The 25,348-nt window shown below is 43.9% G+C and overlaps 2 protein-coding genes across 2 annotated transcripts in view; one reads left to right on the top strand and one right to left on the bottom strand.

Annotated features, from left to right (window-relative positions):
- The window catches only part of LOC129191733 (tyrosine-protein kinase receptor UFO), a 31,207-nt gene extending 16,836 nt beyond the window's left edge, over positions 1 to 14,371 (top strand). The window contains exons 8-19 of the mRNA XM_054795375.1: positions 723 to 865; positions 935 to 1,079; positions 4,173 to 4,302; positions 4,375 to 4,466; positions 5,792 to 5,887; positions 7,257 to 7,334; positions 7,413 to 7,505; positions 7,659 to 7,780; positions 8,140 to 8,249; positions 9,973 to 10,132; positions 10,212 to 10,348; positions 10,628 to 14,371. Of these exons, the coding sequence (XP_054651350.1) occupies positions 723 to 865; positions 935 to 1,079; positions 4,173 to 4,302; positions 4,375 to 4,466; positions 5,792 to 5,887; positions 7,257 to 7,334; positions 7,413 to 7,505; positions 7,659 to 7,780; positions 8,140 to 8,249; positions 9,973 to 10,132; positions 10,212 to 10,348; positions 10,628 to 11,084 (1,763 nt within the window). The 3' untranslated portion in view covers positions 11,085 to 14,371. The remainder of the gene's footprint in view (positions 1 to 722; positions 866 to 934; positions 1,080 to 4,172; positions 4,303 to 4,374; positions 4,467 to 5,791; positions 5,888 to 7,256; positions 7,335 to 7,412; positions 7,506 to 7,658; positions 7,781 to 8,139; positions 8,250 to 9,972; positions 10,133 to 10,211; positions 10,349 to 10,627) is intronic.
- On the bottom strand, positions 11,182 to 25,252 carry LOC129191734 (galectin-6-like). The gene is made up of 11 exons (XM_054795376.1): positions 23,221 to 25,252; positions 22,672 to 22,760; positions 22,257 to 22,461; positions 22,076 to 22,189; positions 19,955 to 19,985; positions 19,497 to 19,612; positions 19,378 to 19,404; positions 19,266 to 19,295; positions 12,962 to 13,050; positions 12,649 to 12,814; positions 11,182 to 12,567 (listed from the first exon to the last, which is right to left on the bottom strand). Exons 1-11 carry the CDS (start codon positions 23,263 to 23,265, stop codon positions 12,421 to 12,423), a joined length of 1,059 nt encoding a protein of 352 aa, XP_054651351.1. The 5' UTR covers positions 23,266 to 25,252; the 3' UTR covers positions 11,182 to 12,420.
- Between the last annotated feature and the right edge of the window lie 96 nt (positions 25,253 to 25,348).

Below are 25,348 nucleotides of genomic sequence, written 5' to 3'. Positions count from 1 at the left end.
CTAAACAAACTGAAATCCACATGAGCAAGCACTTTGGTGACAGAGGCAAGGAAAAACATCCATGTAGTTACCCAAACGAGCAAACACTTTGGTGACAGAGGCAAGGACAAACTCACATTAGCACAAAAAACAACAACTGGACCCCACATGAGCCAACACCTTGGTGGTGAAGGCAAGGAAAAACTGCAGTTAAACAAACTGAAACACACACGAGTCAGCACTTTGGTGATAGAGGCAAGGAAAAACTCACATTAGCTAAAAATAAGCAACTAAACCCCACACGAGTCAGCGCTTTGACAGTGGAGGCAAGGAAAATCATTTAAACTGAATCCCACATGAGCCAGAGCTTTGGTGATAGAGGAAAGGAAAAAAACTCGACTGAACCCCACATGAGTTAGCACTGGTGATGGAGACAAGGAAAACCAATTGAAGCCCACATGAGCCAACACTTTGGTGACGTTTCCATTTGTTGTTGAAAACAAACAACTAAATCCCACATAAGTCAGCACTTTGGCGACAAAGACAAGGAAAAACTCCCTCTCGGGATTACGTGGGGATCTTGTCATTTTTGGCTGTTACAGTCAAGGGCCAAGTGGGGAAGCTACTCACCACATGCAGCAGATGGCACTTTCTATGTTTGCCTTGGTGGAGGTCTGCTGGGTAATGAGTGACACTGCAGCTGTCCAATCACACACAGGCTGATAATCATGTGTGTGTTTCAGTACCTGAGATGCCTCCAGACAACGTGACGGTGGTGCTGAACGGGACCAAGGTCCACCTGGTCTGGGAGAAACCCGCAGGGAAGCTTAATGGTGACCTTCAGGGATACTTGGTGGTCTACAGCACGCCCACCATGCAGGAACCGGTAGGATGCACGGACTGTACCAGCAAAGTGGTGGACTGTCACTGACTGACTGCCTTCTTCTGCTGACAGGTTGTCATGGATGCCGGCCTGGACACGCAGCTGTCAATCAACCTGTCTGTCCCGCTCAGCAACATCACCTATCAGGTGTGTGCATACACGGGGGCGGGGGAAGGACCCTGGACGCCACTGCAGACTCTGACACTCGTCTCTGCTGGTGAGAAAAAAAACTTTTAATCAACCTTTAAGTTTTAATTAAAAAGAAAGAATAAATACAATAATAGTAATAGCAATATAGATACAGGATATATGTCAAATATACATTTTTGTCTCCCTTTACTCATTCACTGAAGTCATTAAAAAATATTTACATTTTACATTGAAATTTCAAATGAATTCTGGCTTGCAAATATTTCACTTAATTAAAACAAGTCATTATAATACGACAGTATACGTTTACAAAAAATAGAAACAATATATACTATCAAGTACCAGGAAGAGACAATATGAAGAAAACAAAAGTCATAAATATATTTAATTCATATTTTAATATTATTTGTTATTAAATATACATTTTTGATTCATATTTAATTGAAATACATTTCATACAATATCCAATACATTCATTAAAATAAAAATGTTATTATAATACTATCATAATGTAATATTTCACTATATTTATCCATTATTATATTTGTTTCTTTGCTTAAAAATAAATAACGCCAACTAGCAGAGGGAGATAAAATAATTTGAAAAAAATAATACCAGTATAATATATTTATTAAAATGGCTTTAATAATAATAATAAACCGGTTTATTATCATATTTCAAAGTATTTTTTTCATTGAAATTCCATTTTTGTTATATTTTTCTTTGCTTAAAATATATATAACATAAAAATACATAACACAAATAACACATTATTGAATTCATTAGCATTCATTAGAATACATATACATCCCAATGTAACATTTCAATATTATATTTTTTCATAATTATATTTTCATATTCTATTTGTAAAAATATACAGTACTATATCATGTATGGGGTGGTTATTCAGAAAAAAATATATTAATTTATTTAATATATACATAATAATATTACTAAATATAGTATATTTAATATATAATAACATTTATTAAAATACATTTAATTATAATAATATACCAATCAATGTGTTAACATCTTTCAAAAACAATTTTTGTATCATTATTTGTATTTTGTATCATTTTTTGTAAGAAATAAATCAGACTTGTACAAATAAATCTTCAAGGTTGTAACTAAGTAAGCCCTTGTTTGCTTTTTTGTTGTTTTTTTCAGAGTTTCGAGGTAAGCCCCCCCCCCCCACACGGTGACTGCCTTCTTTCTCCTCCTCCTTCCTGTGTGTCTCCGGGAGAAAAGGGAAGAGACAGAAGAGGGGTTGTGAATGAGGACATCATAAATATTTATAGCTTTGCGCTGCATCTCTGTTTGCTTAGTCTCATGGAGCCACACAGACGATACAAAGCAGCACAACGTGAGATAAAGACGCTTTAGCTGGCAAAAGACGAGACGCTGGGAAAAATATTTAGGAGACACTTGCTTGACGGCCATAAAGGCACATTAAACGTATCTTTAAAGGAGAGTTGACAGTGCGAGTTTAAAATCACTGAAAGCATAGCATTAACGTGGATTCTACACCCATTTTTTTTAGATTGTTCAGAAGAAAGATTTGTGCTTGTACAAAAACTTTATTGTCATTGACAAAAGGTCAGACGAAAACCAAAACATACAAAAACTGGAGCGTACGAAAACCAAGTTTGGACTATATTGGTGAAATGTACAGCGGTGTGAAAAAGTGTTTGTCCCCTTCCTGATTTGATTTTTTTTTTTTTGCATCTTTGTCGCATTTAAATGTTTCAGATTGTCAAACAAATGTAAAACTTAGTCAGTGACGACACAACTGAACCCAAAATGCAGTTTTTAAATGAAACTTGTTATTATTAAGGGAGAAAAAACTCTAAAATTAAATGGAGTGTGGAAAAGTGATTGCCTCCTAAAAACCTAATAAGTGGTTGGGCCCCCCTCTGCAGCAACTCTTACAGCGCTGAAGCAGAATTGTTGTCATTCAGCCACATTGGAGGCTTTTCCTTTTTAAGGTCATGAAACTGCATCTCAATAGGATTCAGGGCAGGACTTGGACTAGGCCACTCCAAAGTCTTCAGCCATTCAGAGGTGGACTTGCTGGTGTTTTTTGGATGATTGTCCTGCTGCAGAACCCAAGTTGGTTTCAGCTTGAGGTCACCAACAGATGGCCAAACATTCTCTTGCAAGATTTTTTGGTAGACAGCAGAATTCATGATTCCATTTATCACAGAAAGTCTCCGAGGTCCTGAAGCAGCAAAACAACCCCAGACCATCACACTACCACCACCATATTTTACTGTTGGTATGATGTTTTTTTTCTGAAATGTGGTGTTACTTTTACGCCATATAATGGGACACACAACTTCCAAAAAGTTCAACTTTTGTCTCGTCAGACCACAGAGTATTTTCCCAAAGGTCTTGGGGATCATCAAGATGATTTCTGGCAAAATTGAGACGATCCTTAATGTTGTTTTTGTTTTGCTCTTATTTTGGTGCGCTGTACTTCCTGCTTGTGGGAAGCTGCAGCCGCGTCACCCCAGTGGTATGTTGCACAGCTGGCCCCAATCGCAAGTAGTGGGGTTTAAAAGGCCAGCGCCATTCCTTGTATCTTTGCTCACTGCCTGTGCGTACCTCGCCTGTGCTGTCACCTAAGACTGTTCCCTTACCTGTTATTACAGCTCAAGTTCTCCGTGTGTGTTCACAGAGCCTTTCACCTCCTTCGCTTTCTGTTGATCTTCCTGCACCTGCTTCATTAAAGTATTTTTATTTTTCACCACCGCCACCTGTCACTGCATGCTGGGAGTCAAGCACTCCACAGCTGCAAAGATCGTGGCACAAGTGAGGCCTGCAGTTCTTTGGCTGTTGTTGTGGGGTCTTTTGTGACCTCTCGTCACTGCGCTCTTGGGGTCATTTTGGTTGGCCGGCCACTCCTGGGAAGGATTTTTATGTCTCCCTTTAATAATAAAAAGTTTCATTTAAAAACTGTACTTTGTGTTCAGTTGTGTTGTCATTGACTAATATTTACATTTCTTTGATTTAAGTGTGACAAACATGCAAAAAAATAAGAAACCAGGAAGGGGGCAAACACGTTTTCAAACCAATGTGGTCGTAAAAACTTGTCTCTCTAGGGTTCCGCCTACAGTTGTGACGATGTCATTGAGTATTGAGTATTTTATTCCCGCAGGCCTGTCGTCGCCGCCGGCCTTCTCCTGGCACTGGTGGTACGTGGTGATGGCCGCCACCGGCGCCGTGGCCCTGGCCGTGCTCATGATCGTGTACGTGGCCAAGCTGCGGCGGAAGCAGACGCGCTTCGGGTGAGTGGAGTCTCGAGGATGCGACGCGCTTGTGAGATGTCAGTGGTTTGATACGTTGTGGTGTGTTTGCAGCGATGCCTTCGAGCCCATCATGGAGAGCGGGGAGCTGGTGGTCCGCTACCGAGCGCGCCGCTCCTACAGCCGCAGGTCCACAGAGGCCACGCGTGAGTTGACTCTCTGCTAACACGCTACCTCCCTTCAAAGTGGCATGACCTGCCTGCAGATGGTCGTGTCTTGTCGAAAATTGAAAAGCTTGGACAACACGGTGCCACTCACAAAAGACACCACCCCCAAAATCTTTAAAATAATAATCCAGTTTCACCGATCGCCACAAAATCTATCATGACAGGACGCACACAAAAGTCTTCCATTTCAAGGGTCATACTTTCGTTTAATTTGTCCGAATGAGCCCAATTCGGAATCAGATCCACAAGACAGGGATGTTAGGCTGCGCCATAAAATGTGGGAGGCGCCTTTGACGACTCGCTAAGCAACACAAAATTCTAAAAAGGCGGCTCCACAAGATCAAACTTTGATCAAGATTGGTGTGTATGATAAAGATGACATCAATGCCCCCTCCTTAATTGTACACTTGCTGACACGACAAAGTACACAAGCGCGGGGAAGCAAATGAACGAGAACTGAAAGCAAATAACTTTTGATGACCTTATGTGCCGCCTCAATGTGTTCCCAGGGTCGTACTGTCATTTAATTTGCCTGAATCCGCCCCATTCAGAACCAGAGGTAGTAGACAGATGAGCCACGATAAACTGTGAAGGATTTTAGGCTGCGCCATACGGTGGCCTTTAATGATGCTGAGCGACACAACATCCGAAAAATGCGGCTCCATGCAGACGACACCCTGACGTGATCCATATGTCCCTTTCTTAATTGTACGCTTGCTGACACGGCAAACTACAAAAGTGCGAGGAAGCAAATGGACGAGAATTCAAAGAAAACAACCTTTGATGGCCTTATCATCAAGTGCGATGCCATCGAGGTCCGTGCGCCTTTCTTGAGTCTGAATGATTCCAGACAGCGATTCACAGCTGTAAACACACAACATCGTCAGGTTGCCTGCGACTGTACACAAACACTCACACGCCTGTAGCGCCCCTCCGACCTCCTTTGCAAGTCCCAGCTTGCTGGAAAACAGAAGAATGCTGGGATGAGGAGGAATGCTGGGAGCCAACGTCGGGAACGACGGAACACATTTAAGGATTTATGTTAAAGTAGAAGAGTTGTCAGCATCTAATTTAGTGCCTGCGCTTGCTGAGCACTAATAGCAGGTCACGCTAGCACTTGCCTGCTGCACACAGCGAGCACATTCCGCTTCCAGCGTAGATTGATAGCACATCTGCCGTCTGGAATGTCGGCGAGTTGTCGGTCACACACACAGGACCCCCCAGGGAGAAAGGAAGCCCACATGTGTTTTTTGAACAAGAATTGCAAAGTGTCACTGCATTGATTTCTGTTGTTTGCTGTGCAGTGAACAGTCTGGGCATCAGCGATGAGCTGAAGCAGAAGCTGCAGGACGTGATGGTGGACAGACACAAGCTGACGCTAGGAAAGACGCTGGGAGAAGGTAAATAAGTGGTTAGCAACACAAGGAGACTTGTGTAGACTTCCAAGGGCAGAAGCTGGACTGAAATAGTCGACAAAAAATATAGAATTCCAGGGAAAGTAGGAATGTTTGGAATGTGTAAATTTGTCTGCCTCAATGTTTTGATGCTGGACTAGTTTGTGGGGAAATAACATGTGTGCTAATGGGAATTTTCAGGCCAGCAAATATGGAATTCTGGGAAAAGTGGGAATTGCAACGTCGGACTGTTTGGAATGGGAAGTAGCAAGAACTGTCAGGATTAAAGGGAATTTTTGTTATTGAAATTTTTTGGCTTTTTGGGATGTGGAAAATAGACAGCCAGAATGTCCTGCTTGGAATCGGGTGGGAAATGTGGAACCTCTAAAAATAGACTATATCATTTTTCATAGGAATAATGTCACCTGTTGAAAAAGGTGGAAATACAGTAGTTGAGCGTCACAAAATGGGGCAGAATAAAAATAAAAGAAGGGTATTTTTTGTTGCAGAATAACATAAGATAATATCATATCATTTAACTTAAAATGATATAACATGACTTTAAATAACATTACATATTATACTTTTAACATAACATAATATTCCGCATGATATAAGATGACGTAACATAACATTAATGTAACTTTGGATTTTTTGACATGACATTGTATGACACCCCCCTCAGCGGTGGAGTGCATCGACGGTGACTTACCTCCCAATTGGCCTCGCGAGTCCCGTTCTGGTCGGATTTCCGTGACGAGTTACGTAGTTCCGCTTAGTTGCTTGGGTCATTTAAGTAAAGACTTTGGCTTCTCAAAACAACATGCGTTCAAAACAGTACATTTGCATCATAAAAATGCCTACTCGAAAAAAAGTCAGACCTCACAAATCGCTCGTGTTTGTATCCCGCCGTATCCCTGTGCACTGTCTACCCCTCCCCCCCAATTCTTGTGTATGTGACAGAGACGCTCACATCTTCTTCCGCTGTGGAACACACACGTAAACAAGATGGCCACGGTGCCATAGAAAAAGAATGAATGAATGAATACAACATAGCATAATATGACGTAGTATGACATAACATAGCGTAAGGTGACATAACATAACATTCATAGCACTTGGCAATACAAATGTAATTCTATAACCACGGTGTTCATTAGAGGGGAGGGGAACTTTTGGACACAATAGGGAATATTATTTTGTGGTTATATTATATAAATATTTAGTAAGAAAACATTGAAATCATATTGCAAAAAAACAGTTCTGCATAAATGACAGCTTTTCCATACTATCTATTATTTTCACTTTCATATGCATAGCTGTATTGAAATGATATTCTGCCCCCTAGCGGTGACTGTGTGCTTGTCTCCTCCAGGAGAGTTTGGCTCGGTGATGGAAGGTCTGCTGACCCAGGAAGACTCTGTTCTCCGAGTGGCCGTCAAGACCATGAAGAGTGAGTAAGACGGTGCTGACACGGTTTGGATGTGACTCGGACCCCGAAGCAAAAATGTGTCTTCTCTCCTCCCTCCAGTCGCCATCTGCACGCGCACAGAGATGGAAGACTTTCTGCGTGAGGCCATCTGCATGAAGGACTTTGACCACTCCAACGTCATGAGGCTGCTGGGTGAGACACTGAAGATGCTCTCGCGATGCTTCACGACAGAGCAGAGTGAAGATTTATGTTCATCAAGCTGCATCAAGCTTTCTTCCCGTTCAAGCTGTCACACGCGTCAAGAAGGACATGAGCGTTGTTGAGTGATGCAAAGTGTCTCCACAGGCGTGTGTCTGCAGACTGTGGAGAGCGAAGGCTACCCCTCCCCCGTGGTCATCCTGCCCTACATGAAGCACGGCGACCTGCACAGCTACCTTCTCTACTCGCGGTTGGGAGATTGTCCCGTGGTGAGTGGCGTCTGTATTTCACCCAAAAGGGTTTCCCAAAGCGGAGCATGAAGTGTTTGTTCCACATGCATCCGCCATTGAGTGCGCTCTTCTTCATGAGTCATGCCTGAAGTGTTTCTGTTGGAGTGAAGAGGCGCCGTGAGTACGAGGCGCGTCCCAAAAGGGGTTCATCGTCCAAGCAAGATTCCAAGAAAATGGCGAAATCTATTTGCACACTGAGCAAACTTTCAAGAAGCCCAGTGGCGTTGAGGTTTTCTCCTCCCAGCGGTCCTTCGCTGACTCACTCTGCCGCCCTCTGCTGGACACACGAGGAATGACAGCTCATGTTTTTCCCTCTTTGTTTTTCTGGTGTCTCGCAGTACCTCCCCGCGCAGATGCTGGTGAAGTTCATGACAGACATCGCCCGCGGGATGGAGTACCTCAGCAGCAAGAACTTCATCCACAGGGACCTGGCCGCACGCAACTGCATGTAGGCAACCTCCACTTCCTGTCTTTCATGTTTACGTCTAAAATTTTAAATAACGCCCTGGTTCGCTTACACTTTTTTTTGGTTGTAGTACAATATGGCGCCAGTCTTGTCGTATCATATCTTTATTACAAGACGTGCCTGTTAGCATGCTCTCCAAATGGAAACTGTGTCACTACGCAATCCGTCACTGGTGAGGTAGTTGTTTTTTAAATGTACTGTAATAACATAAATGGCCAATAACCATACATCACATATGTAATATATTGGGGGTTATTTTATTAGTGAGTCTTATTAAAAGAGTTTGTTAGCTTGTTTCTATCGTCTTATGGCATCCAGACTGAGCTGCGTAAACGTCATATCCGGTTACGTATAACAAGCATAAATAGAACGAAACACTTAAAATGCAGTTATACAGAATATAAGCAGAGTACAATGATGGATTCATCTAGAAGTTTTTTTTTCCAAATGGAGAAACACCATCCATCCAAACATATCTTCCGAGCAAATGCCTTTGTGTGTTTTTTTCAGTGGAGAAAAAAACGTAATATGGAACCAAGAAAAAAGGGTTTCTAGTTTATCCACTTGCACCATGGATGTGATATAAGAAAAAAAGATGGATTATGTTGTATAGATTAGCGCATGGCGGAGATTACACGTGCCTAACATGTGACTGTCGAAAAATAGGCAGACCGGATATAGATGCGTTCTGCACATGCGTAGAACCTCTTGCGTTTCCGGTACATATACGTAATGCGTAGTGACAACCGCGACCCATAGTCAAAAAGTGTTTTGTGTTAATATTTTTGGGTGTTTGGAGTAAAGCCTGACATTTTTTCGGGAACTTCACGTGTCATGAGATTCATTTTATAGAATATAATTATAGTTTTATGTGCAGAAAACGATGAGGAATCGATTGAACTTACTGTTGATGCGGACCTGCCGTACATCTCGGCGAGATGGAATTCAATCGTGTTTCTAGCCTTCTTTATCAAATTGACGCCACTCGCAACTTTCTTTGGCCCCATGGTGGGTTATTTAGCAGTCGTACTCAATGAAAAATGTCTGGACAGTGAGTCAGCAATGCATGGGCTGCTTTGTTTGGACACTGGATTTGTCATGATGACACTGGATACAGTAAAGGACAAACGGCAAGATATGTACAATAGTGGGCAAAAACCGAGGCAACATTTTACTGAATCATTGGAAAACCTTGCTTGTTTGTGTTCTAAATAACTTGAAAAGTTCTGAATGGATTTGGATGAAATTTTCAGAAATTGTCGGAAACGGGATATGGAAGAAGTGATTACATTGTGGGGGTGATGCGGATTACCGTCTGGATCGAGGAGCTTTTTTAAGGGATTCTTTAACATTGCGGGATAGGACCATTTTCGCCATTTGTGCCTATAACTCCACAAAAAATGGTCAGCGCACTCGAAAAAAAAATACAGGACAAATTTCCAACAGGTTCTACGAAATATCAAAGACTTATCCAAAAAATGTAGGATTATTATTTTGGTGTGAACCACAATATGGGGGGAACTGCGGCGCTTGTAGGAGGTCTGCGCTCTCCGAGTGCTTCTCTAGTTCATAATATTTTTTATTTTTACAATATGCTGAGCGCCAATCAAAAAAATGACCCCCAGGGCGCACTTCGGACACCCCTGATGTAACCCCTGCTCATAAACAGTGACAAAATGCTCAGGTGGTGTAATGTGTGTTCCAGGCTGAACGAGAACATGAACGTGTGCGTAGCCGACTTCGGCCTCTCCAAGAAGATCTACAATGGCGACTACTACAGGCAGGGGCGGATCTCCAAGATGCCCGTCAAGTGGATCGCCATCGAAAGCTTGGCGGACAGAGTCTACACCACCAAGAGCGACGTGGTCGGTTTAGCTCGCTGCGGCGCATGCGGCCGTGTTCTCGCGAGTCTTTCAAACACCGTCTTCTTCTTCTCTGACTTAGTGGTCGTTTGGCGTCACCATGTGGGAGATAGCCACCAGGGGTCAGACGCCATACCCCGGGGTGGAAAACAGCGAGATCTACGATTATCTGCGGCAGGGGAATCGTCTCAAGCAGCCTCCAGACTGTCTGGACAGCATGTGAGTTCTTCATGACGTGTTTTGATCAGAGTTTTATGCTTCGGGAGTAGGACAATTCAGAATTTGGTGGGAAATTACACAGAAAAAAGGGAACAATGACACATTATCCCGCTATGGGAAATAATGGCAATAGAAATGATCAGTTCCATGGTCAAGCAGCAGCCATCATAAAACATATGACTTACAACATGACCCTTATGACCCTGCAGGTGATCTTTTCTATTTCCATTTCACTGTCCAAAAAATTGAAGCAGTAAAGTAAAGATGTCTTCTCCTCAGATACGCTCTGATGTTCACCTGCTGGCTGCTGAGTCCAAAAGATCGCCCGTCCTTCGAGTCGCTGCGTTGCGAACTGGAAAAGACCCTCGAGGACCTGCCGGACCCCCAGGACCCGGAAGAGATCCTGTACGTGAACATGGACGAATCCTCTATGGAGCTGGGTGCCGTGGGCGGCTGCGAACCCATAGGTGGGTCCGCCCCTCTGTGCCTGAAGGGCCTGGAGGTGACCTCGGTGGAGGTGCACCGCCCCAACCGCTACGTCCTGTGCCCCCAGCACGAAAGCAGCCGAGCCCTGGGCGACTCCCTGGAGAGTCTGGACATGCCCGTGTCGTCCTCCACCGCCACGCTGCCGCTGCATCCGTCCCAACATTCCACCCCCAACTTGACCCCCGCGCCCACGCCCACCACCGAGCTACTGGAGCAGCGGGAGGAGACCCGGAAGGTTCCCTGGCAGTGATGGAGTGGAATGCCTCTTTTACATTTTTGTGGGATCCACGTGAAAGAGGCTAAAAGACTGCATGAAATCTTTTTTTGCACACACACACACACACACACACACACACACACACACACACACACGTTCCATGTTCTTTTTTCTCCTAAAAGTGGCACATTTTCACCACGTTGTCCCGTGAATGTTCAAAGTTCAGCACCTTCTGTGTGGGCGTCCTCGCTGGAAAGTTGTGCTCCTTTCTCTGGAGGGGAGGCGGTGTCATTCTCTGACACCATCGCTGACGATGTACATTCCCGCATCTTCGCCAAACGGATGAAACGGAAAAAAACTCAGCCGGGTCTCTCGGCTGTCTCCAATGACGGTACCAAACAGTCCAGATGGTCCAAATACTCAGAAGAAGCACAGTGACTTTTATTTTGTACGCTGATTTTTCTACTTTGCCAACTTTTGCACTAATGTTTTTTCTATCAAGGTTTTGTCTATACTGTGTATGCCTTGTTTTTTTCCACTCTTCCATGTGATGGAGCGCTTTCTGCTCTTTGAACACTCGTCTGTTACAAAACAGCACCAGCTGGCATCTTAAAGGCACTTATTTGATACATGGCACTGTACATATGAGCCGCATTTTCTTATCGGATTGATGGAATTAGAGGACAAAATGTGTTTAAAGGAGGTACGCCATGAATTGTGTAAAGAAGCGCTACAGTAATCCCTCAGCGCTTTGCGCTTTCAGTTTAGCGCCTTCACTCTCAGTTTTTCAAAAATGTTTCCATTGATAAATCATGCTGTTTGGTGGTTTAATATGCATATTTAAGCAAATCTTACGTTTTTTGGGTCTAAAAGAGGCATAAAAATGGCTAAATGAAGTAAAATACAAATATAAGGCATTCAGAAAATGCATTCCTCGACGTGATATGTAGTATCCTACACTGGTTAAAAACTGTATTTAGAAGGTCGAAAAGAGGTTTTCTATGCTCTAACTATGAGAACATTTCATTTCTACATAAGGAATCCTACGACATTCACTTATCGCGGTCGGGTGTGGAACCAATTAACCATGAGGAATGAGGGATTACTGTACTTGCATTGTTAGCTAGTCGTGCGTGTTGAATGTAGATGTTGCGATGCAAGTGCCTTCACAGAGCTCGTATGATGCCCCCGTCCACGTGCTGACTGAACAAACCACCTTTATTGGGTCACGTTTATGGTTTTATAAAGTTATCTCCTGTATTTTGTACAAAAATCTTGTTTCCATGGAGACTGTGTGTGTGTGTGTGTGTGTGTGTGTGCGTGCGTGTGTGTGTGAGACACGAGGCGTAGTGCATGCAACCCGGTGGCTTCAGAAGTGAATGTAAGAGATCTGCACGTCGCCGTCCACCTCCAGCTTGTCGATCTCGTTGACGGCCCGCAAGCGGTGCGTGAAATCAAACAGCGGCTGACCGTTGACAAAGACCTTGAAGCGGTCGCTTCCGCAGCGGATGGACATCTTGAGAGAGGACGGGGAGAAAGGAAATAAGACACGATGACGCCGGGTAAGCAGGGCAGTGGGGACAAAGACGGCACTCACGTCAAAGTACTGTCCCTCCTTGAAGGGGTTGACGCTGAGCTGGCGCTCCTCTTGGCCCCAGCGGCCGCCGATCATGCTGTTCCTCACCACCACGCCGTCCCTCACGCGGGGGTTCATGTGGAAGGCGACGTCTCGGGATCGGCTGGCCACAAAGTTGATGCTGATCCTGGAAAAAGCAACTGATGTTAACAGAAATGAAACACTTCCTGTTTAGACTCCTTAGTTGTCCAGTTCAAGGCACTTGGGCAACTTTGGGGGAAGGTTCTTTTCTGGTAGCAAGATCCAAAAAGGCATGAAGGGGAAGCTCAAGAACCTGTTAGCTTGGTAGGGCACCATGCCTCTGATGATGATGGTCCTCTTGGAGAACATTCCTCCTGGGATCATGCTGGAGTAAGGAATGGGCTGCAAGATTGAAGAGAGTCACTGCCAATCCTGGATAGACAACTATTCATTGTGAGATATGAAAGGGTTTCTGACACGATTCATCAACTTTGCTTACATATGTTATATAATGTTTGTAATTATGTTCTACATTTTTCCATTTTTGAAAGCGAATGGTAAACTTGCAAAAATGACATTTATACTTCATGGTGCCAGCCAGCTCTCGCTGTTCAGTCTCATTTCCAGAAGTGACGTCATCGCAGTACTATCACTCAGCTACACAAGCATAGCGGTGCACGAGACAGAGGATGTTTACAGTGGTTACAGCGAAGACTTGAGCGATGTGTCAATAGTTTGAGGAGAAGGGAGAAACATTTGGAGATGAAATAGAGAATTTGTAGAACACGGACTTCAGCCTTAAGACACGAAGATGAAGAAAGGTAAGTGTAAATTACTCTCGGCGTAAATGGAGTCTTTATAGCCTGATTTATATTTTGTCACATCCACTGCCCCCGCCCCCTTCATTAAACATACTATATCGCTGTGAAAAGATGTTTATATAACATGTATAATGCATTACAGCCTTGTCGCTATCACGGAATAGTGTTTAAAAGACATTACGTAAACAAGACATGACTTACTCTGTTCTGTGGCAACTTTTATGTCATTCTTGTCTTTTTTTTTTCCTGTGTACCGTTGGAATAGCATCCTTTTTCAAAGTGCATTTATACCGTACTTTCAAGCCAAATGTTTCTTATAAGGGTCTTCCTTCATAGCAGTCATTAGTGAAATGATCACTGCAAAGAACATAACTCGAGGTGGGCGTCCATCTGTCTCTTGTTCTCTGCACTTGCTTTGCCCACTCGGCTTCTGTGAACATCCAGCAGCAACACAACATTTTGTCATGACTACTATTTTGATGAAAAATATACTGAACCAAGTCGACCATCTACCTCGAGAAGCGTTTGTTTACTCTGCTTTAGCTGAGAGGTGTCACCCCGATGAAATGAGGCTGAACTCCGACAGCTAGTTCTTCATGAGTGGCACGGGTGACAATGTAGAAGATAATTTAAAAATATATATAACATATTTAAACAAAGTTGATGAATCCCTTTAAGGGACGGACCCTTTAAGAGTACGTTATTATGGACAATTAAACAATTACAATTATGGACACGTATTGGGATTTCTACAGGAAGTGGACAAAAAAAGTGGCGTTTTAACTGCTTTAACTGGAAGATTTTTGAGTGTGTTTGAGGTATTTGTGTCCATTTGCCCACATGCTTTTGTCCAGGGATGTCGGATTTTCATAAAAATGAGATAGCGGTTCATATCGGTATTGTTTTTTCTGATGATAATGATATTGGTGCGCAAGTGAGACCTCATCAAACTGCACCGTGCTCCATAGAGCAACAAGCTCAGCCGCGGTGTTGAATTATTTGTGACTTTTGCCTTCGGTTAATGCGGCGCCTCCTAAATACAGTAGTCCCTCGCCACTTCGTGCTCCGAATTTTGCACCTTCACTCTATCATGATTTTTTTTTCTAATAAATGAATAAATCACGCTACTTTGTAGTTGAATAGGGCCTATTATTCATGAAAAATATCTATATTTTACATATTTTTACCCAAATGAAGCATTTTCAAGCATACACATGGATAAATGAAGTAAAATAAAAATATAAGACATTCAGAAGACACATTCAAAGACATTGTGATGATATGTAGTATTGTACACTGGTCACTAGGTGTCAGTAATGGTACATTGATGAGACAATGGCCACCACAGGACGTACTGTACAGAAACAGGAAGAAACAACAAGGAACTCTCCCAGTGCTAACATGTGAGTCTATATTATGTCTTATTACCTCCCCCAAGCTCAAGCGCGGAGGTTATTCAAGATTCAAGAGAGTTTTATTGTCATGTGCATGGTAAAACAGCAGTTGTACCATGCAATGAAAATCTTATTCTGTTCATTCTCCCAAGAAAAGAAAGAAAACACAAGAAAGAATAAGAACATAAGAAACATAAACACATAAACAAAAACATAAATACCAATAAATTAAGCAACAACAACAGAAGAGACATTAATACAAGTAAATAATCCAAATAAATAAATAAATAAAGTGCTATGAGTGTGTGCGTGTGTTGCGTGCGGCGTGTACGAGTGCTTCGTTGAGAAGCCTGATGGCCTGTGGGTAAAAGCTGTTTGCCAGTCTTGTGGTCCTGGACTTCAAACTCCTGTAGCGTCTGCCTGACAGTAGGAGTGTGAATAATGAGTGTTGTGGATGTGTGCTGTCCTTGATGAGGTTGTGTGTTCTGCGTAGGACTCTAGATGTATAAATGTCTTTCAGTGAGGGGAGGGCTGCCCCAACAATGTTCTGTGAGGTCTTGATCACCCGCTGGAGTGCCTTCCTATCACATGTTGTACTATTTTTTGCTATTTTATTGTTCATTTTGGACATTCAACACACTCACGCAGTACATTACAACAGGGAGACACTTTTGAACATCGGCAGGGTTCACCATGAACTTTCATTTAGCCTCTCAGACTTTGCCTTTCTTCTGCGCCGGGAGAACGCAGCAGCCTGCGGGTCCGGTGAGCTGAATACCCGGCAAGCAAAGCATCCGAGGCGTAAACGAGGCAAGCGAGCCGGAGGCAAGCGAGCCGGCCTGCATGCTAGGCTAAAAGCTAGAGCGACTAGGCCACCGCTACCAAGCCTGCTGCTAGCCAACGTCCGCTCTCTTGAAAACAAGATGGACGAACTACGAGCAAGGATTACAGCTCAACGTGAGATCCGGGAATGCTGTGTCCTCACCTTCACAGAAACCTGGCTGACGGAGGATATACCGGACTCGGCGATCCAGTTGGAATCATTTGCTGCTTACCGGGGAGATCGGACTTTAGCGTCTGGTAAACACAGAGGTGGCGGCGTCTGTGTTTACGTAAACAAACGGTGGTGCACAGACGTACAGACGATGGAAAAGCACTGCTCGCAGGACATTGAGCTGCTGATGGTGAAATGCAGACCTTTTTATTTACCTCGTGAGTTTAGCGCTGTGTATTTAACTGCTGTTTACATCCCACCACGAGCTAACAACGCTAACGCACTAGGCCTCCTGCATGACATCATTGATAAACACGAGACCAAACACCCAGACGCTGTATTTATTATATCTGGCGATTTCAACCACTGTAACCTCAGGACTGTCCTCCCCAAATATTACCAGCATGTGAGCTTTCCCACAAGGGAAAATAACATCCTGGACCAAGTCTACAGCAACATGAAAGGTGCTTTGAAGGCTGTTCCAAGACCCCACTTTGGAAAGGCTGACCACATCTCTATATTCCTTTATCCAACATACAGACAACTTCTTAAAAAAGCTCCCCCTGTAAGTACAGCAGTTAAAGTGTGGAATGAAGAAACTGATCAAGTACTTCAGGACTGCTTTGGCTGCACAAACTGGGATGTGTTTAAAACTGCAGCGGGGAGGGAAGATTGTACTGTTGATTTGGATGAATATGCTTCTGCTGTTACTGGCTACATTAGCACATGCATAGAGACTGTTACCACCACCAAGTATTACAGAAAATACCCTAACCAAAAACAGTGGATGAACTGTGATGTAAGGGCTAAGCTACGTGCTCGTTCGACTGCATTTGTCATGGGCACCGCTGATGACTACAAAAAGGCCAGATATGACCTGAGGAGGTCCATACGGGAGGCCAAGAGGCAGTACAGACAGAAGCTGGAGGGCTACTATTCCACCTCAGACCCTCGGCGCATGTGGGCGGGGCTCCAGCACATCACAGACTATCGACAGCAGAGTAGCGTAGCCACGTCCAGCCAAACCACACTTCCAGATGAGCTGAACGAGTTCTATGCCCGCTTTGACACCCAAACTCCTGATGAGCAGAGAGGGTGGCTGAACCTGGGGAGCACACAGGACTCACCTCTCATGGTGACATCAGCTGATGTGCGCAGGGTTCTAAACAAAACAAACCCACGAAAAGCAGCAGGGCCAGACAACATCTCAGGACGTGCACTTCGGGTTTGCTCATCAGAGCTAGCTGATGTGCTTGCTGACATATTTAACCTGTCGCTTGCACAAGCATCTGTACCGACCTGCTTTAAGTCCACCACCATAGTGCCCGTACCCAAGAAGAGCAACGTGACCTGCTTGAATGACTATCGCCCTATAGCACTCACTCCTATTGTAATGAAGTGCTTTGAAAGAATAGTCATGACCCACATCAAAAAGAGCATCCCGGCGGCAACTGTGGACCCTCTACAGTTTGCATATCGCCAGAACCGGTCCACGGATGATGCAGTCAACACTGCCATCCACACAGCCCTTTCTCACCTACAGGGCCAGGACACATACGTCAGAATGCTATTTATAGACTATAGCTCTGCATTTAATACAGTCAGCCCCCACAAACTCACAAATAAGCTCCTCACACTTGGCCTGTCACCCTCCCTGTGTAACTGGGTGTTTAACTTTCTCACAGGCAGACCCCAGTCAGTCAGAGTCCACAATCGCACATCCAGCTCAAGAATTGTGAGCACTGGGACCCCACAGGGGTGTGTGCTGAGTCCGCTCCTCTACACGCTCTTCACCTACGATTGCGTGGCCTCCCAGAACAACACCAGCATCATTAAATTTGCGGATGACACTACAGTCATCGGCCTGATCACTGGTGGTGTTGAAACATCATACAGAAGAGAGGTGGCGGACCTCATAGCTTGGTGTCGTGATAACAACCTCCATCTCAATACAGATAAGACTGAAGAGATGATCATCGACCCAAGAACAAGGGAAAAGGAGCCGCATAGACCCCTGTTTATTGATGAGACTGAGGTGGAGAGGGTGAACACCTTCAAGTTCCTTGGCACACACATCAGCGAGGACCTCACCTGGTCTCACAACACCCAACAAATTATGAAGAAGTCCCAAAGGAGACTGTACTTCCTGAGAAGACTGAGGAAATTTGGCATGTATACCACAATCCTGAGTTGCTTCTACAGATGCACCATCGAAAGTGTCCTTACCGCCTCCATCACTGTTTGGTACAACACAGAGACGTCTGCCACGGAGGGCGCCATCTTTGCTTGGATCAATAGCGAGGTAGACAGATAGACAGATAGACAGACAGACAGACAGACAGGTAGGTAGGTAGGTAGGTAGGTAGGCAGGCAGGCAGGCAGGCAGGCAGACAAATAGATAGATACCTTATTAATCTCCAAGAGAAATTCACTTAGTTTGTTTGAAAGGTCTGAATAGATTTGGATGAGATTTTCAGGAATTGAGATTTTCAGAAGTGATTAAATTTTGGGGGTGATCCGGATCGCCATCTGGATCTAGGAATTTTTGAAAGGATTGTGAGATAGGACTATTTTCGGCATTTGTGCATATAACTCCACAAAAAATGGTCAGAGCATTTGGGAAAAAAAATACAGGACAACTTTCCAACAGGTTCTACAAAATATCAACGACTGAAAAAATGTGGGATTATTTATTTTGGTGTGAATCACAATATGGGGGGAACTATGGCACTTGGTGGACGTCTGCGCTCTACGAGTGCTTTTCATGTTTTCTCTTATAAAGTCTAATGGGAGTGTAAAGGATAGGGGTGTTATGTCAGGTCTAGAGGGCTGTAATCGTGTTAAAACCCACATTTAGAAGGTCGTAAACAGGTTTTCTATGCTCTACCAACCAAAATATTCCGTGAACAAACAAGCAATCCCACTTGGCGGAAATTCACTTCAATTCATGGTCGGGTCTGGAACTGATCACCCGTGATAAATGAGGGACTACAGTAATGAGAAACCGGTACTGCCAAGCGCGCATTCCAGTGACCGCAAATCAGCTGCACATCGCGGCAAACAGGAAAGAGAAAAACAAAATAAGAGCACAAAACAAGAAAAGGTGCGGAAGCTAAGGAAAACAAAACTACAGTCCAACCTTCCTTCCATACTTTGAATCTAATATCACACCTCTGGAAGACTCACTCAGAGTCACACGCAGCGTTTTGGCACTTTTTCTATTACTTTTAATATTTTGATTTCATATTTATTAATTTTGCACAAACCGCTGCTGCCAATATCAGTGTTGGGTACGAAGCATCGGACAATACTGGATGTCGGGAAGAAAGACGATATCGAGCATGTTGCGTTTGTCCATATATAAGATCAGGTCACAGGGATGATGAATGTGTAAAGTAGGCTACTTACGGGGTTATAAACAGGCTGTCCTCCCATACTCTGCAATAAAACACAAGAGAGATGAGGAATGAGCAAAGAGGACATGGTGTGATGTGACAGATGGAGGCTTGTGTCTTCTCACCGGCAGGTTTGATCCCGGGAATCCTCCCTGCAGAAAAAGACAAAAAAATGACTTTGTGTGTAAAGTAGAATAATTTACATCACATGCTTAAAGTCAAGTATTGAAAGGAAGTTGCTTACCCCCATGCCTCCTCCCATGCCTCCTCCCATGCCTCCTCCCATGCCTCCTCCCATGCCTCCTCCCATGCCACCTCCCATGCCTCCTCCCATGCCACCTCCCATGCCTCCTCCCATGCCTCCAGGATATCCTCCGTGCTGTGAAGGACATGAGGCATTACAAATGAAGACTCCGTCACTGATTCAACTGAGTGAAGTTTATCTGGGAGACGCTCTGTGTTAAGCCTTACCCCTCCACAGTCTGTTGGGTATCCTCCCTGCTGCATGTGGGAAAACACATTAAGACAACTTCCAGCCATGTCGAAGTGAAAGACAAGGACGGCAAACAAAGGTAACGTACCCACGAGCCTCCTCCTGGGTAGCATCCCTGCTGGGAAGAGAAGCTGCCTCACCATTTTGTCAAAATATGAATATTTTGATGCTGGAAAAAGATAAACTTACGCCCATTCCTCCGCCCATGCCTCCGCCCATTCCTCCGCCCATGCCTCCGCCCTGAAAAGACCACAGTTAATGTTATTGACCGTTTCAACTGCCAAACCGAAGAGCGAATAAACTTTTCGCATAATGCTAACTGTATTTATGGAAAAATTGCCTTCCTGTTCGTGCCGACTCTCCCCATCCTTTCTCCGCTGCCGTCTGCCCCAAGTTGCATAGGGAACTGCATAGCAAGCTTAGGAATTCTGCCTAGCGACAAATGTGTCACATGGCCAGGGAGAAGAATTCCAACAGTTCTATTTCAATAGTGCCGCATACTGAGACATCAAAGGATGTGAGCAGCCATTTTAATTTCAAACTTTTTTTTTCATTTTTTAAAAAGTGCTAAACAAACTTGTGTGTGTGTGTGTGTGTGAATATATATATATATATATATATATATATATATATATATATATATATATATATATATATATATGGTTTTAATTCATCCTGAACATGCATGAGTCAAACAGTAGCACATCACATAGTACAATTCACAATTTTGCATGTCCAAAAAGGAGTAGGAAGAAGCAAAGCTTATTTAATCCTACCCCTCATCAGTTTCACATCAGTTGCAATACATTTATTCACCTCTTGTTCTTCCAAGTGTACTTTGTAGGTCTACATGACAATGTAGTGCAATCATAGCCAAGGTTTTAACTTACTAAAAGGAAGCTAGAGGCTTAATAATAACTGATAGAATATATCCACGACCCACAGAACAAAGCTGTGCTAGTAATGTCTTACGCTTGTTTTTAATATTTTACTTTTTATACGGCAGAGTGTCATTACAGCTTTAGTTCATCAGGAAGTGACGGGAAGTGACGGTGGGCGTCCCGAGCAGGAGAGCTAGGCTCAGTGCTAGCTGTGAGTTTGGAGAGAGTTGGGAAGTGTGTTTATGTTGGCGTGGATGTAAAGTCCTGCATTGTTCTCCGCTGTTAATAAAGCCATTAAAGTGCATCGGCGACGTGAGTCTCTCCTTCCCCACAACAAGCGGCATTACAGTATTGACCAGTGCACACCAGGAAATAAACGGTGTCATTTCTTACAGGCATTGGCTGGACAGCTATGTAGTGGGGCTTGTTTAACCTTTGCCTTGCGGGCAAGCAGGAAGGAGAGACGATGCTGAGAGATGTGTGTGTGTTCTGAGCTGCTGTCTGGTGGCCGCGTTCAATAAATAAAGTTGGCAGAAGCAACAGGAGAAGTTTCCTTCTTTGCTTCGGAGCTGAATAACACTGACAAGTTAACAGACTAGTAGCGAACGGAAAAGAAGACGGTTTTGTTTGTGTCGAATACAGAAGATGAGGACTTTGATGGATTTGTGGATGAGGATTGATCAAAAATAACGTGAGTACATTCTAAAATACTTCAATTAAGTACAACCAAACTCAGTTTTGCTCCCGCTGCCGCATGCATGCTAGCGTATGTTTTTTTTTTTATTGTAGCGTCACTGGGAGCACGTCCTGTTCCCAGCCTACTTTGCGGTAATGTTTTGGTGCAGTTTGTGTGGATCTTGTGAATGATTGTGACTGAGCTAGGACTCAGTAATTAAAGTCTACACACGACGGCTTCATTGATTGAAAAACAAAACTTTTTCGTGCATGAAGCTTCTACTTGAGTTGGTAATTTGGCCGCTATATGCAGTCAGATATTGACCAAGGGAGACAAAATGGGTGGACAGGTGACTGCTATACACAGGGTCTATAACATGTAAATTTGCTGCGGGGGATTTTTCAGTGGCTGCTATAGGCAGGTGGCCGTTCTATACAGGTGGCCGCTAAGACAGGTTTGACTGTATATTGTATGATTGTATTGTATTTATTGTAGCCGATTGTACTGTGTTTTTATTACAATTATACTGTATGTAAATACATTGGGCCTTTTTGATCTATTTTCCCATTTTTGCAGAGATTAAAAAAAAAAAAAAAATTCCACTATGTGCCAGGGGCCAATAAAAATGAGCCTCAGGCCGTAAAAGGCCTCCAGGCCACAGTTTGGACACCTCTGCTTTATTTAGTTTCAGTTGTTTTTGAGTGAATTCCACTCTTCTAGGATACTTATTGATGTTTTCCCTCCAGTAAAATGTGAAGCTAAAATCCTCTCACCCCGATGACGTTGATGGTCTGTATGGAAACGTCTCCTCCAATCTGCAAGCCGCACACTCTGGCCAAAGGCAGGCGGTGCTTGAAGGTGTGAAAGTCTTTCCCGTTGACCTTCAACTGCAAGACAACAACGAGTAACGTGACGCAGCGTGCTGCTGACCAGCGGGCTGACTTGCCAACAGACCTGGTAGCCTTGCGAGGAGCACATGATGACCATCTCAAAGGCCTTGCCCTTGCTGAAGGGCATGTCGTGGACTTTCTCTTCCGGGTCCCAGGCCGCATTCTGGCGAGTGTTGAAGACCACCCTGTCCCTGCCGTCGAAGCGGGGGTTGAAGTGGAGGGCGATGTCGCTGGACTCGGACTGTCCACACAGCAGGTTGATAAAGAACCTGAGGTGAAGCGTGATGCATGTGTGAGCAAACAGTGAAGGTGTGTCTCCGGTTAAAGGGGACGCACTGTGAGAAGGGAGCAATGCTTGATAAAAGAGATTTGGATTTTCTTTTTTTGAATGAAAGCTGCTGCGCCCAAAGTGACCACACAATGACATGTTTGCATTTCTCCTGGAATCTGATGGAACGTCGAATGCTTGGCGGGCTCACCTGGTGATGTGGTCTGGAACAGATCCCTGGATGTAGATGGACGCTCCCTCCCTCAGACCCCCATAGATGGGCCCCAGATATGGGATGGTCTACACAGGGTTCACAAATGAACACAAATGCTCAGTACGGTGCAATGTGATTCAAAGATCCAAAATAAGAACTGTACCTTGACACAGATAAAAACACACCATTTTGACACCTTTTAATAATAATAAAAATGGATTGGATTTTATGTAGTGCTTTTCAAGGCACGCAAAATGCTTCACAATGAAGTGAACTCATTATTCATTCACACACTGGTGGTCCTAATCTACCAAACATTCGTTTATTGGTATGGGCAGCACCGGAGGCAAGGCGGCTGAGGTGTCTTAGGGACACACCAGTAGTGACTGGGTGGAAGGAGGGAGGGAGGATCGAGCCGCCAACCTTCCGGTTTCGGGACAACCTGCTTTACCTGAGCCAGCTCCTGAGCCACGGCTACATTAGAAATAAAATGAAATAAACACAAGAATCCAGTAAAGGGACACCAAAAGTCAGAGAGGTACTCACAGGGCCGTAGACAGGCTGGTAACCAGGTGGAGCGAGGAAGGTCATGGCGGCGGTTGGTGAGGCGCACTAGCAGGCAGGAGCAGGAGGTTCTGGAGGACCTTTTATACCAGGGCCCAGGGAGGGGCACTGAGCACTGCCATATTTACTTTAGAGGCACTGGATGCAAATTAACCTTTGACCCGGTAGAGGAGTGGCAGAACGCAATGTTCTTATTCCAATACCATCATGAAGCCTTTTTTTAGTGGAGGAAAGAACCATTTAGCCCACCCAAGACAAACAGAAACACAAAGACGCTTATCATCCTGCCGCGCAGTTTTACTTGCTTGACTGAGATAAAGATCAGCAGAAACAAAGACGCTTTGAGTGAATGTCGTGCAGTGCCGCACGTTCACGTTCAAACACCCCATCAGTGTTCCCCACAGGACTGCAGTCTATATGTGGCCGTGGTGGGTCGGGTGTCAGAGTGATGCCGTCATCTAACCTGCATAACTCATCATGATGCATTTGCATGTCATTCTAATCCAACGACAAACTTTCTTCTGTCGCCGCTTCTTTTTGTTGTGTATTTCAATGTCACAAACAAGGCAGACGAGATGGGCGAGGGGCCCACAGCAGCACCCGCTGCTCGTTGAGAAGAGCCATGCGTGCTTTCACACACTTTTTGCACGTGTGCGTCTTTGTTTCATTGATAGTGTTTTTTGTCCAACATGAAGATTTCACACTTTGTTGGGCGGTCCTTTAATGCACCACAGTTACGTGCCGTTAAATGCAAAAGTAACACATATACAGTGGTACCACTGGCTTTTGTTATGAGGGTCGACAAAAATGGACAAAAATCGTAGGAAATCCAATTAATCCGTTCTAGACAACCAAAAATGTGTACAAAAAATACATTTCTATAAAGAATAATTATAGTTTTACATGCAGAAAACAATGTGAAATAATTCTAAATGAGGAATGGATGGAACTTATTGTTGATGCGGACTTCCCGTACATCCTGGCGAGATGGAATTCAATAGTGTTTCTCATCTTCTTTATCAAATTGCTGCCACTGGCAGCTTTCCTTGGCCCCATGGCGTTTTATTTAGCAGATGTACTCGGTAAAAAATGCATGGACGGTGAGTCAGCAACACGTGGGTACTCGATTTGGCAAAACAATACAGTACAGGACAAACACACTAGTTGAAGTAGGATTTCTTATTCATAAATGGAATATTCTTGTAGTTAAGAGCATAGAAAACCCATTTCGCACCTTCTTAAATGCCGTTTTAACATTATTATTAGAGCCCTCTCGACATGAAATAACACCCCTATAGTGACATTTACACTCCTAATACCCAATATAGCAGACATAATAAGGGAGAATAAGACATAAATAAAACATAATATAGATTCACATGTTAACATTGGGATACTTCCTTGTTGTTGTTCCTTCCTGTTTCTGTACGGTACTTCCTGCGGTTGCTATTGTCTCATCAATGTTACTGACACTTAGTGACCAGTGTAAAATACTACATATCATCACAATGTCTTTGAATGAATCTTCTTCATGCCTTACATTTATATTTTACTTCATTTTGTCATTTTTATGCAAATTCTTAATTTGGGCAAAAAAATACATCAAATTAGCTTAAACGTGTATTTTTGACTATTAATAGGCCGTAGTGAACCACAAAAGAGCAATGATTTATTCATTAGCATGTTCTGAAAAACCATGATAGAGTGAAGCTGTGAAATTCGAAGTGCGATGTGGCAAGGGATGACTGAACATAATTTCTTCCAACGCTGCCACAACTTAATAAATCCCCCGAATAGAAGACAAACTGGCGTGTTCTTGAACATGAACACGCACATCTGTACCTTTACCGCTCTAAACCACTTCAATCACGGGAGGCAGCTCACCCTTTTCAGATCCTCTGTTTTAGTCTCCAAAAGTCTCTTCACTGGAGTTGTTGCAATTTTTAATTTTTTTCAAAGAATATCTCGAGGGGTCTGATTACTCGCTAAATATAGCGAGAATGTCGCTAAGTTGGCAAGTCATCCCTCCTGCTACATCTTCTTATTCTCTGGCGTAGGCGGTGTGTTAACATGGACCTGATATAATGTGTTCATGAGCGACGGCAAACAG

Source organism: Dunckerocampus dactyliophorus, chromosome 12 (assembly GCF_027744805.1).
Source record: "Dunckerocampus dactyliophorus isolate RoL2022-P2 chromosome 12, RoL_Ddac_1.1, whole genome shotgun sequence".
In the NCBI taxonomy this organism is placed as follows: Eukaryota; Metazoa; Chordata; class Actinopteri; order Syngnathiformes; family Syngnathidae; genus Dunckerocampus; species Dunckerocampus dactyliophorus.
The sequence above is the reverse complement of the archived record's forward strand: the minus strand, read 5'-3'. Positions and strand labels throughout refer to the sequence as shown.